General features: G+C 32.7%; 2 protein-coding genes across 3 annotated transcripts; both read right to left on the minus strand.

Moving 5' to 3' along the window:
• Positions 1-876: 876 nt before the first annotated feature.
• On the minus strand, positions 877-1475 carry LOC126883370 (jerky protein-like). The gene has a single exon (XM_050648852.1). The coding sequence runs from the start codon at positions 1398-1400 to the stop codon at positions 930-932; it is 471 nt and encodes a 156-aa protein (XP_050504809.1). The 5' UTR covers positions 1401-1475; the 3' UTR covers positions 877-929.
• Positions 1476-3281: 1806 nt separating this feature from the next.
• On the minus strand, positions 3282-12084 carry LOC114326871 (tRNA-specific adenosine deaminase 2). Of its 2 annotated transcripts, none has more exons than XM_028275325.2 (2): positions 11772-12077; positions 3282-4540 (listed from the first exon to the last, which is right to left on the minus strand). In XM_028275325.2, exon 2 carries the CDS (start codon positions 3977-3979, stop codon positions 3440-3442), a length of 540 nt encoding a protein of 179 aa, XP_028131126.1. In that variant the 5' UTR covers positions 3980-4540; positions 11772-12077; the 3' UTR covers positions 3282-3439. The 2 variants fall into 2 exon arrangements, with proteins under 2 accessions (XP_028131126.1, XP_028131125.1); XM_028275324.2 differs by having other exon boundaries at positions 3815-4540; positions 11095-12084.
• Positions 12085-12231: the final 147 nt, after the last annotated feature.

Genomic DNA, 12231 nt, shown 5'->3' on the forward strand with positions numbered 1-12231 from the left:
TTTTCAAAAAAAAATTATAGAACACTTTTTGCTTAGAATTAGGTTCTCTAGCCCAGTGATTCTTAACCGGTGTTCCGCGAATGTGTTGCAAGTGTTCTGCAAAAGATATACATTAATCTCGCAGACCGACGTGAAATTGTTTCGCTTCCAAGAGATCGGGAAGAATGAAAAATTCGTGGAAGAATGAATATGTGCACGGGTAATTGTACAGATGGGGCACCATCAATGTTAGGCTCTATTAAGGGATTTGCTACACTTGCGAAAACGAGAAACCCAAACATAATAATTACGCATTGTTTCTTGCACAGAGAATCACTAGTATGCAAAACGTTGCCAAATGCTTTAAAACCTGTGTTAGATCAAGTAGTGGGAATGGTCAATTACATAAAATCAAGGCCATTAAAAACACGCCTTTTTAAACAGCTTTGTTCTGCAATGGAAACACAACACGAAGTTTTGCTTTTGCATATTGAAGTTAGGTGGTTAAGCAGAGGAAAAGTCTTGAATCGAGTTTTAGAGCTTAAATGCGAATTGTTAGCATTTTTTCAAGGAGAAGGTGCAGCAACAGATAAATTTGCAATATATTTAGAAAATAATATTTGGCTTGCCAAATTAGGATATTTTACTGACATTTTGAAATACTTCAATAATATTAACACGAGTGTCCAAGGAAAATCTGAAAATATTTTGTCTTGTACTGACAAATTATCAGGGTTTCAAAAGAAAATATCTCTTTGGAAAAATCGCATATTAGAAAAAAGTACATTGGATATGTTTCCTAGTATTAGCGCAAATAGGTACTGAAGAGATGAAATCCGTTATCATTGAACATTTGACGCTATTAGAAGAAAAAATTGATCACTACTTTCCTTGCTAAATACAGTGGAACCTCGTTAACTCGGATTAATCGGGACCGCGGCCGATCCGGGTTAGCCGGAGAAAATGGTAAAAATTAATAAAATATACGGTATACTTACAGATAGTTGGCGTATTCCATGACGCTTTTTCCATCTATCCAGCCAACCTTGACTCGCAGTGAAATTTGGTTCACAATCAGGCAACATTTTATTCAGCTTGAGTGCTGAATCTTGAATAATTGGTCCAGACACTGGTAAACCACGTTCGCGTTCCGCACAAAACCACACATACAAAGCGTCGTCGGGAGTCTCATTTTTAGCTTTATTAACTTTGCACCGATTGTCCAAACTGTCTTTTGTTATCATTTTGAAACAAAATTCTTCGATTTTAGTTCTATTTTTCTTCCAATCCGATACTGTAGATGTACCGACACCATAATATGATGCTGCAATTGTTTTTAAAGATTCGCCTTTATCAATTCTACCTAATGCTTCTAGTTCCTTTTCCATTGTCACTACAACATTTTTACGTTTTGTTGCCATTACGTAGATAAAAAACACGCAACCACAAAATCTGAATAGATTTACGAACGATTACAGAACGGAAGCGAACAATACGACTGTTACTACACACAATACGGTCTCAATCGCAACGATGGTATGTTATTTAATAACAGTGAAGACTAAGACCATTGTTTAAAAAAGAATATTTTAATAGTCTTTTAGTCTTTTTTAAACAGTGCTAAGACAGTTTGAAATAAATAAAAGATACTACAGGTGCCTGTTGTTTCTGATAACACGACAATGAACGTCGTGTGCCATGAGTCATTTTTACTATCGTATATGTATGTAGTTCAAATTACACAAATATCCATTATCTCTCAAATATTATATTACATACATTTTTATTGTTGAAATGTTTGTCTGATAAAAATCGGTCCGGGTTAGCCGGACTTCCGGGTTATCGGGGGCCGACTTATCGGGGTTCCACTGTACAGATAATTACGATTGGATTAGAAATCCTTTTATCTCGACTAATATGTCGAAATACCAGCTATCATTACAAGAGGAAGAAGAGTTAGTAGGCTTGTCAACGGATCGCACCCTGCTGAAACTAAAGTTTTCTGAAATGTCACTTGAAGAATTTTGGATTTCTGTGCAAGCTAAACACACAATTCTTTCTACAAGAGCATTAAAGGTATTACTACAGTTTGCAACTTCATACTTGTGTGAATTAGGTTTTTCAACCTTCACAAACATAAAAACAAAGAAACGTGAAAGACTTGGAAATATTGATGAAGAAATGAGGGTAGCGCTATCGCATATTAGACCGGACATTGTTAAAATTTGCAAAAGTCATCAGGCTCAAGTGTCGCACTAAATTTGTGTAATTTTTATGTTATTATGTTAGTTATGCCCATACATCTATATAATAAAATAAAATGTATTTACTAATCTACATATTTTTTGTTAATTTCTATTTTAGAATATGTTTTTATTCTTATGTTTTTGCAGTTAAAGAACGTGTTTTATTTACATTTGCACCCCTTATTTAGTGTTTCCTATAAAATAACACAATGGTGTTCCGCGACTTTTTCAAAATTTGTCAAGTGTTCCCCAGCTTTGAAAAGGTTAAGAACCACTGCTCTAGCCTATTCCGTGGCTATTTTAATCAAAAACATTTTCACCCCCGAGAAGGGGTGGGAACCACCCCCTAGATAAAAACGCACATCGGCATAGGGTAGACTTTATTTCTTGAGCTATTCGCTACTTACAGTGAAAATATCAAGTAAATCGATATAGTAGGATGGAATTCGGAGCCAAATACCCTCATTGACTGCCCTAATTGTATTTTCTCCTAACTTTAAAAAATTCTGTGGAAAAAATGAAGAGCTGATTTTGTTTCATAGTCCTTTCGTAATATCCCAAAGGCATCACTAATATTTTGTTTTTGAAATTATCCGAATATCTCTTTTCTTGTAAGAGCTGCACAATTTTGTGTAAATAAAAACACTGATCGACTCATAAACATAAATATCTTAGAGGTTGGGTTGATACAATTATAATGACCCGCATTCAGCTCAGATCTCAATCCTATTGAGCATTAATGGGATGAATTGAAAATAGTTATTCGCCGTCTTCTTAGGCCTCCAGAAAATTTGTTACAGTTATGGCCCTGGTAGAGGAATATCGGACTATTCCCCAGGCCAAAGGTGATTGGCCTCACCTGCAAATCCTCCTCCTTTATCTGGGGTTGGGACCAACTGTTCTCTGTGGTTAAGCTACTCAATTCACATAATAGCAGCACTGGCACAGTTGTGTTTTAGGCAAATGCCTAAAATGTTTTCTTTGGTTTTGTTGTCTTTATAAATATGTATTTGTTTGCAAAAAGATACTAAGTCGTAGATACAAGGTCGACAAATGTTTAAGAAACTCGCATTTTATTACAAAAATAAATATTACAAATATAAATTTTTATAACAATTTGCCTTACACGGAATAATATAAAAGTATTAAAATAATATAAAAATATTTAAAGTAGTATGTACTAATAAAATATTGCACAAAACAAAATACTTTTTCTATAAATTTGTAGCTAAACTCGTTTCCTTTTTTGTTTTAACTTTGCTGGGGGGCGCATTTGGGTTTACACCTTTATAAAACTCCTTCAAAAGATCCATGGCCTCCTCGGACCTATAACCCCCTTTAACTTCAGTCACAGGTGTCATTACCCCAGCTACATCGAATACAGTCTGGCCTCCGAACCTATCATTTTTACATCCAAAAATGATCTGTTTAATTTTCAGATCATAGAGAGCTGCAGCACACATAATGCATGGTTCGACAGTGACATACACCGAAGTTTCTTGAAAAACTTGATTATAATCTAAATTGTTTGTCTTGGAGTATTCAACAATGTCTTCTATACAGTTAATTTCGGCATGTCTGGTAGCGTTGCGAGTTTCATTAACGGTATTACGTCCTAAAGCTATGATTTTGTCATTGTATACAAAAACACAACCTACTGGAACTTCTTGGACCGAGAGAGCTTCCTTGGCAAAAAAGAATGCTTTGTCCATGAAAAGACACTCTTTTTCAGACAATATTTCATTCTGTGACATTTTAGCATTTATAAAAGACAGACGTGTAAGAATTGTTTTGAGTATTTTCTGTCTTAATCTTAAAAATATATAACAAAATAAAACTTAACGATAAACCATCAGATAAAACAAACAAAAAATTTAAAATGTGATTGTCAAGCAAAAAATTCTTGGAAGATTTTTAAAATGACCCTACAAAAATCTGTTGTTTACAATATAATATTCAATATTGATAAACACTTCCAAGAAATTTTTAAATGTGTACAATAAAATTAAACAAATAGTCAATGTTTAGGTTTTAAAATGAATACAACAAAATATCTTCTAGGCTTGGAAATATCCTATCAAATTATTATCATCTATAAATTTTTGTGCCTTCTCATGCCAATTTTGATTTCCCACAGACCTTGGACTTGGGTGTGGCATACAAAGAATTTGTATATCATCAATATTATTTGCTTTAAACAGTTCCTTTGTTTTTTTGTCTATATAACCTCCTACAGCTACTATAAATTTTGGTTTAATCAGTTTGATGACTTCAAGGTACCAATTGTTGCAAGCTGCTTCTAAACTTTTACGGACCTAAAACAGAGAAAGCTTTATAAATAAATAATCAATTCATTGTAAAACGAAACAAGAGCTGTCTTATATTTTAGCCTGTTCAGAAAGCATCAAAAGCACCCTAATGCTGGGGCCACAGTAACATCTAATGCCGTTACTCATCGCATTATTTGCCAACTCTGTAATGCAAATAATGCATTAATTAATGGCATTAGACGTTACTGTGGCCCCAGCATAACCGGTTTCAAACCTTATTTAGTCTATGTGGTGAGACCGCTCCCGTCTGGAAAAATTTCTGATTCGGTTTCTTTGTGGATTCCTATTCAAAAATTTCCCCTTTAAACAAATCTGAAGGGTGCCGGGCGGAATTTTTGGGCAGAAATTGTTTAAACAATTTTTTTAAACAAATACAAAAGATCACTTTTTTTGCTCCGGAACATAATATGTTATATTTTTGAGTTTTGTCTATGATTTTGAAAGGTATCTTGTAAATTTTCTCAAAAATTGATAGTTTTCGAGATATAGGTGATTTAAAATCTGAAAAATGCGAAAATACGCATTTTCGAGTCTTAAAAACTCATATTCAAATTAGTATTTTTGAGGTTGCCAGATACTTAAATTGAAGACTAAATATTCAGCTTCCAGATTCTGAAGAGTGATCGCGCCTAACTTTAATTTATACCTTTGTTTTTTAATTGTTAAATATGCGTGTTTATCCGATTTTTTGCCGGTGTGGCGCGCTCCGTTTCAAAAATCTCCTATTTTCCTCCGAAAAATATTTTTTCTACATTCTTTGGGACATTCTAAATAAAATAAGTTTCTTGACATTTTTTTCAAAAGTTAACATGTAGTTTTAAAGTTATAAGCGATTTAAAATCCGAAAATGCGTTATTTTGTCATTTTTCGGATTTTCAATCGCTTATAACTTAAAAACTATTAACTTTTGAGAAAAATGCCAAGAAACTTATTTTATTTAGAATGTCCCAAAGAATCTAGAAAAAATAATTTTTGGATGAAAATAGGAGATTTTTGAAATGGAGCGCGCCGCACCGGCAAAAAAATCGGAAAAACACGCATATTTAACAATTAAAAAACAACGGTATAAATTAAAGTTAGACGCGATCACTCTTCAGAATCTTGAAGCTGAATGTTCAGTCTTCAATCTAAGTATCAGGCAACCTCAAAAATACTAATTTAAATATGAGTTTTTAAGCCTCGAAAATGCGTATTTTCGCATTTTTCAGATTTTAAATCGCCTGTAACTCCAAAACTATCAATTTCTGAGAAAAATTACAAGATATCTTTCTTGTTTAGATTGACCCAAAAAATCTAAAAATATATGTTCCAAAGCAAAAGACATGATCTTTGGTATTTGTTTAAAAAAATTGTTTAAGCAATTTCTGCCCAAAAATTCCGCCCGGCACCGTTCAGATTTGTTTAAAGGTGACATTTTTGAATAGGAATCCACAAAGAAACCGAATCAGAAATTTTTTTCAGACGGGAGCGGTCTTACCACATGGACTAATTGGGTTATCATCAAACAGTGCATATTTGATTATCTCTGATCACACTAAAATTCGGGCTGCCAGTATCGATTCACAACGAAATAACATGATGGTGTGGGCGTTGTAGCGACATCTGCTAAAAACAAGCAAAGATTTTGCTTAATAAAATAATTAAATAATATTAAAAACAAAACATTATTGGAACCAATTTTCTGGTAAAAGCTTCGTGCGTTATAGAATTTTGCAAACCAACGAATTGGGCAAAGAAGGCTGAGGGAGATCTCAGAGCCTCTCATTTCTCGGCTGTCCATCACGTGTGGTGTTGTTGATAATCACCATCATTCTCAACTTTCAAATATAATTTTAAATCATCAGCAAACATTAGAGAAAAAGCAAAGAGGAAACAGGAGGCAATATCATTAACATAGATATTGAATAGAAGGGGTCCCAGGTCTGACCCTTCTGGTACTCTGAAAAGTACCGTAATCTCAAATGATTGAAAACCCTGAACACATACTATTTGTATTCTTTCAGTTAGGTAGGATAACAACCATTCTAAAAGTTCACCCTGGAATGCCTTTGATATCTAGACTTCTCAACTTATTGATTAAAATCCTGTGATTTACCCAATCAAATGCCTTTGTAAAGTCTGTGTAGGTACAGCATGAACCTAGAAGCCATCTTCAAAAAAGTTCCCTAAGGAAGTCGGTAAATATCAATAAATTAAGTTCAGTGGAACGGCTAGAGAGAAATCCATATTGCTGGTCAATAAAACAGCCTTTTAAACTTGCTGACAAATAGTAGCAGACAAGGCTTTCAAAAACTTTGGGAATACAACTTAGAATACTAATAGGCTGGTAGTTGTTCACTTGAGAATTATTTCAAGATTTTAGTATTGGGGTAATAAAGTTTGTTTTCCAGGAGGCTGGGAACATCCCTGTCTTTAATGACAGCTTAAAAATGTGAAAAAGAGTCTAGAAAGTAAAAAGCTAAAGTGTTTAAGAAAAGAAGGTGGAAAACCATCTGGACCTGGCCCCTTGTTGCTATCCAAAATGGAAAGTTTTTCATATACATATAGACAAAATAGAAATGCAAAATTGTAATAGAAAAACTTGTTAATGAAAAAAAAAAAAAAGAATGTGTGTGTACTTTGTACGCACGTAAGAAATTATACTTCTATTATATGATTTCAACGAAATATTTTATATAATTAATAAACTAATTTTGATATTACCACTTTCAAAAATTTTTTATTAAAACAACACCAACAATTAAAAAAAAAAGGATAACAATCGTCTGTGTCAGGATTTGAACCTGGGACCTTCGCATTATGTAGTCGAATGCTCTACCAATAATCCATCAGGGTTTTGTTTTTATGGCTTCTGGGACGTAATTACAAACGACGGTGACAGATAGATCAAGTAAGGTATTAAATATAAAAATGTTTAAAATACTTATTATCTTACTCCCAAGGAACACAAATCCAAAGACACAAAAATTATAATAAATATATTTACTAAAAACACTAATATGTTATTTTCAAACCTTAGTTGCGCTGACACATACATAAATTGGATGATTTTTAGCAACTAACAACATACTGTTGGTGTGCGCATGCGCCAGGGAATGTAAAAATTCACCCTTGTGCCTAAAGGAGTATAACTTGTTTCACCCACATGAAAGTTGTGCTTTCATGTGGGTGAAGCCCGACAGGCCTCACCCGTCTGCTGGACTATTAAATATGTTGAAGGTGCAAAAGATAATAATTTAACCTTTAGTCTCCCCATGGTAATTTTGAATACCACCAAATTCTGGTAAGTACCCTTATACAGGGTGATCAACTTCTGTGACAAAGTCCAATATATCTGTTATTATACAATATATGAAAAAACGTTGTTAATAAAAGTTATAGACACCTTCAATGTACACATTTTAAAATTAGTGAGAAATATACAGGGCCCTCCATAACACAGTGCCTAACCAAAGTTATGTTTTTTTAAATGGAACACCCTGTATTTTATTCAAAATCTGGTTTCTCTACATTTTTCTGATTCTAGAGATATAACAGTTGTCTAGGGTTATACTGAGTGTTTCAAAGTTACGAGCACTTTTATTAAAAAATCATACTGATTTGATCGCCCTGTATGTTTCTAACAGTGTAATATAAACTTATTTTTTTAATGATTTTGACTACCAATATTAAAGTAGTTTTGCAACAATGTACAATTTTTTTATAACTACACAAATTGTATACAGGGTAAGTCAAAATGTAAATACAAGATTTTCTTCATAATTTTAAATGGATCACCCTGTATTTTATATTATTATCGAAAAGTTCTATCACTATACTTACATATCTTTTAAATATTCCCTATACCTAAAGTTATTAGTTTTCGAGATATTTTAGTTTTATTGTCGATAACAACATGTATTACTTAGTTATTAATAACAATACTGTAATTTATTAAAATTTATTAAAAAAACTAAATTAAATAAAAAAAATGTTCAACGTACTTCTTATGTTATAAAAGGTGTTCAAAATGACCTCCCATAATGTCTACATAAGCCTGGAGACGCGTTTGAAAGACCTACTGATGTTTGTAAGCATTTGTTGTGCGACACTTTGAAAGGCATTTTGAATCCTTATTTTCATATCGTCAACTATTGTTGGATGTGTCCTATACACTACGTATTTAATATAACCCAAAAAAAAAGAAGTCAATTTCGTTTAATTCTGGTGATCTGGGTGGCCAGCGAACTGGCCCATCTCTTCCTATCCATCTTTCAGGAAATAGTTCATTGAGTTCACCGCTGACAAGTATGTTGTGGTGAGCAGGGGCTCTGTCGTGAAGGTACCACATATGTTGGCGGATGTTTAATGGTACATTTTCAAGTAAAATAGGTAAATGATTCACTACAAAATTTAAATAAACCTCACCATTTACTGATACCTCAAAGAAAAAAGGACCTATAACGTAATTGCCTATGATTCCACCCCAAACATTTAAGGACCATCTCGTTTGACTATGTGTCTGAGCACAGTATGGATTGGTTGTGGAATAATAATGAAAATTGTGTCTGTTTACACTACCATTTTTGTGGAATGTTGCCTCGTCTCCAAAAAAAAAGAACCAACTCAAAAAAATCTCTCTGTATAACTATTTGTTGTTGTGACCATTGACAAAATTGTACTCTTCGTTCGAAATCATCCCCAACAAGTTCCTGATGTAATTGTATATGATATGGGTGCATGTTGTTTTTCTTGAGTATGTTTTGGATACATCCATAACTTATATCTTGCTCTCTTATAATATTTTGAATACTTGTATGAGGATTTTCTGTAACAGGCAGTAAAACCTTTAATTCATTTTCATGCGTAATAATGAGTTTTGTTTTTTCCTTTGCTTCATAAACAGAACCAGTACGATTAAACATGTCTAATAAGTTGTCAAATGCTCTCTTATTTGGTTGTTGACGCTATGGACACCGTTCCTTATAAATTCTTGTGGCAACTAATGAGTTTTTGAAACACTCTCCTAAAATCCATATCATGTCTGTCATTTCTTCACGACTAAAATTCATTGTTAGGTACCAATTATAACAATATGACAAACAATTATAATCAGTAACAAAAATAAAAACGTACAGATAATTAAAATCTTACATCTGACAGTTCTTGTGTCAATTATTTCAAAGCCACCTTAAACAAGAACTTGCAGCAATTTATAGTTCCCATTTCTTCGCGTAAAATTAATATCATTTTGTTAGTAAATATAAAATTGTCGTTATTGTATAGAATTTACCATAAACTTGGAGAAAAAATGAAATGCAGTCTGATTTTAATTATCATTAACAAATTGATTGGAGGTTTCTAATATTAAGGGTAATTAATTTATTGTAATAAACGTATCTATGAGTTATCAACAATAAAACTAAAATATCTCGAAAACTAATAACTTTAGGTATAGGGAATATTTAAAAGATACGCAAGTATAATGAAAGAACTTTTCGATGGTAATATAAAATACAGGTTGTTCCATTTAAAAATATGAAGAAAATCTTTTATTTGCATTTTGACTTACCCTGTATACAATTTGTGTAGTGATAAAAAAATTGTACGTTTTTGCAAAACTACTTTAATATTGACAGTCAACAGCAGTAAAAAAATAAGTTTATATTATACTGTTAGAATCATACAGGGCGATCAAATCAGCATGATTTTTTGATAAAAGTGCTCATAACTTTGAAACACTCAGTATAACCCTAGACAAGTGTTATATCTTTTTAATCAGAAAAATGTAGAGAAACCAGATTTTGAATAAAATATAGGGTGTTCCATTTAAAAAAACATAACTTTGGTTTGGCACCGTGTTATGGAGGACCCTGTATATTTCTCACTAATTTTAAAATGTGTACATTAAAGGTGTCTATAACTTTTATTAACAACTTTTTTTCATATATTTTATAATAACAGATATATTGGACTTTGTCACAGAAGTTGATCACCCTGTATGTCTTATATCCCAAGTATTATAGTGGAAGTCACATTCAGATGGCAGTGTGTGGATATAGGATGACAGTGTTGCTGATTCTACTGTCATTGTAAATTTTGCTACTTTATTAAAATAAGCAGGCCCAAACTAAACAAAAATTCACAAAAGAGTAGAATTTTTCCATTTTACATTCATAAATATTTTCCAAATTATAATTGTTTTATAGGAGCCGGCCCATAACGTATGATTAAAAACTTTGACAACATTGTAGTTATTTCTGTCATACAGAAAGCACAAGTGTGTCTCTGTAACACTGCCATCTGAATGTGAACTTCAATATAGTGGATCTAATTTGAAAATGTTCTGTTAAATATCATTTATTAGTTGTTATCAGCCGATATTTAATAATTCAAAGTCAGTCAAACCATTTCGTAACACGATTTTATACACAATAAGATTTGTAGGTACTCTAAAGGATTGTTGGAGGACTTGAAAAGTACCGTTGGTAAGTAACTGTCAAAACAAATCTAAACGTTGTGGGAGACTAATCTAAATTTTTATAATAAATGAAATATACCTTAATATCTTTAATATCAGCAGGTGTCACATTGCTTCCATTTGATTTCATTAAAGCAATGGGGCAAAAATTCAAGAGTAATGCATTCTCAAAAAACTTTTCAGGCGAACCACAAAGGTTTTCAAAAAATTCCCACAATCTCTTCCCACTTATTTCTCTACGAGAAGAGCCAAATCCTGTTATGATCCTACTTGGACATTCAACTTCAGGTTTATTTACAATTCCTTCGATTTGTAAAAATTGTCTAACACATATTGGATCTCCAAATGGTATGCCTGTTTGGCACATCCCAAACGGACCTGGGTTCATTCCTATGAATAAAAGTTCCTTTGTAGAAGTGCAGTATTTTCTAATATACTTTTCATATGGATCAAAAGCATAAAGCAGTGGATTATAAACATATTCCACAGGTCCAGTTTTTAAATTCAAACCATTTAGGGAGTTGTTTAACTCCCTTTGTAATTGTAGCAATTGGTCTGCTATGGTTTCTTCAACTTTTGGTATATTTTGAAAATATTGAGATGTTACTATATTGCCTTCGTTATTATTTTCCACTTTAATTTGCTTATTAGTCTCTTCAGTATTTTCCGCAATTGAAATTTTACGCTTAAGCATTTTTAGCAAAGCAAAGCTGGCGTATGTCTATGCTATGTGATTCACAGAATTTTTTTAATTACCTGCTTCTGCTTGGTTGGGAATGTATTGCAATGTTCTATATTTAGTACTTAGTATCAACAATTTAACACTATTTTAAGACTAATTTTAAAACTTTCAAATTGTTAAAACGTAAAACTTAGAAAAACATTTTCACTAATCTAAAAAGTCGTCACTCGTCAGGTGTCGGTGTCACTCTAACAACAATAACAAAAACCAACAACAAAAACAAAACACAAATGAAACACAAAATAAAAAGAGAAATGCAGATTACACAATGAGATAAAGGCATAAAGATAACCAACCGCCAACCACATACGTCAGAAGGACATTGTCCAGAGAAGTTAGCTACAAATGATGACCACAGAACGAAATATTTTGCTAGTGTTGCCATGTCCCAGTTATTATACTTCAAACTTCAAATACAGAGAGAAAGCTTTGAAAGAACAGTGGCGGATCCAGGGGAGGGGGCGATCGGCCCCC

This window comes from Diabrotica virgifera, chromosome 4, assembly GCF_917563875.1.
Source record: "Diabrotica virgifera virgifera chromosome 4, PGI_DIABVI_V3a".
In the NCBI taxonomy this organism is placed as follows: Eukaryota; Metazoa; Arthropoda; class Insecta; order Coleoptera; family Chrysomelidae; genus Diabrotica; species Diabrotica virgifera.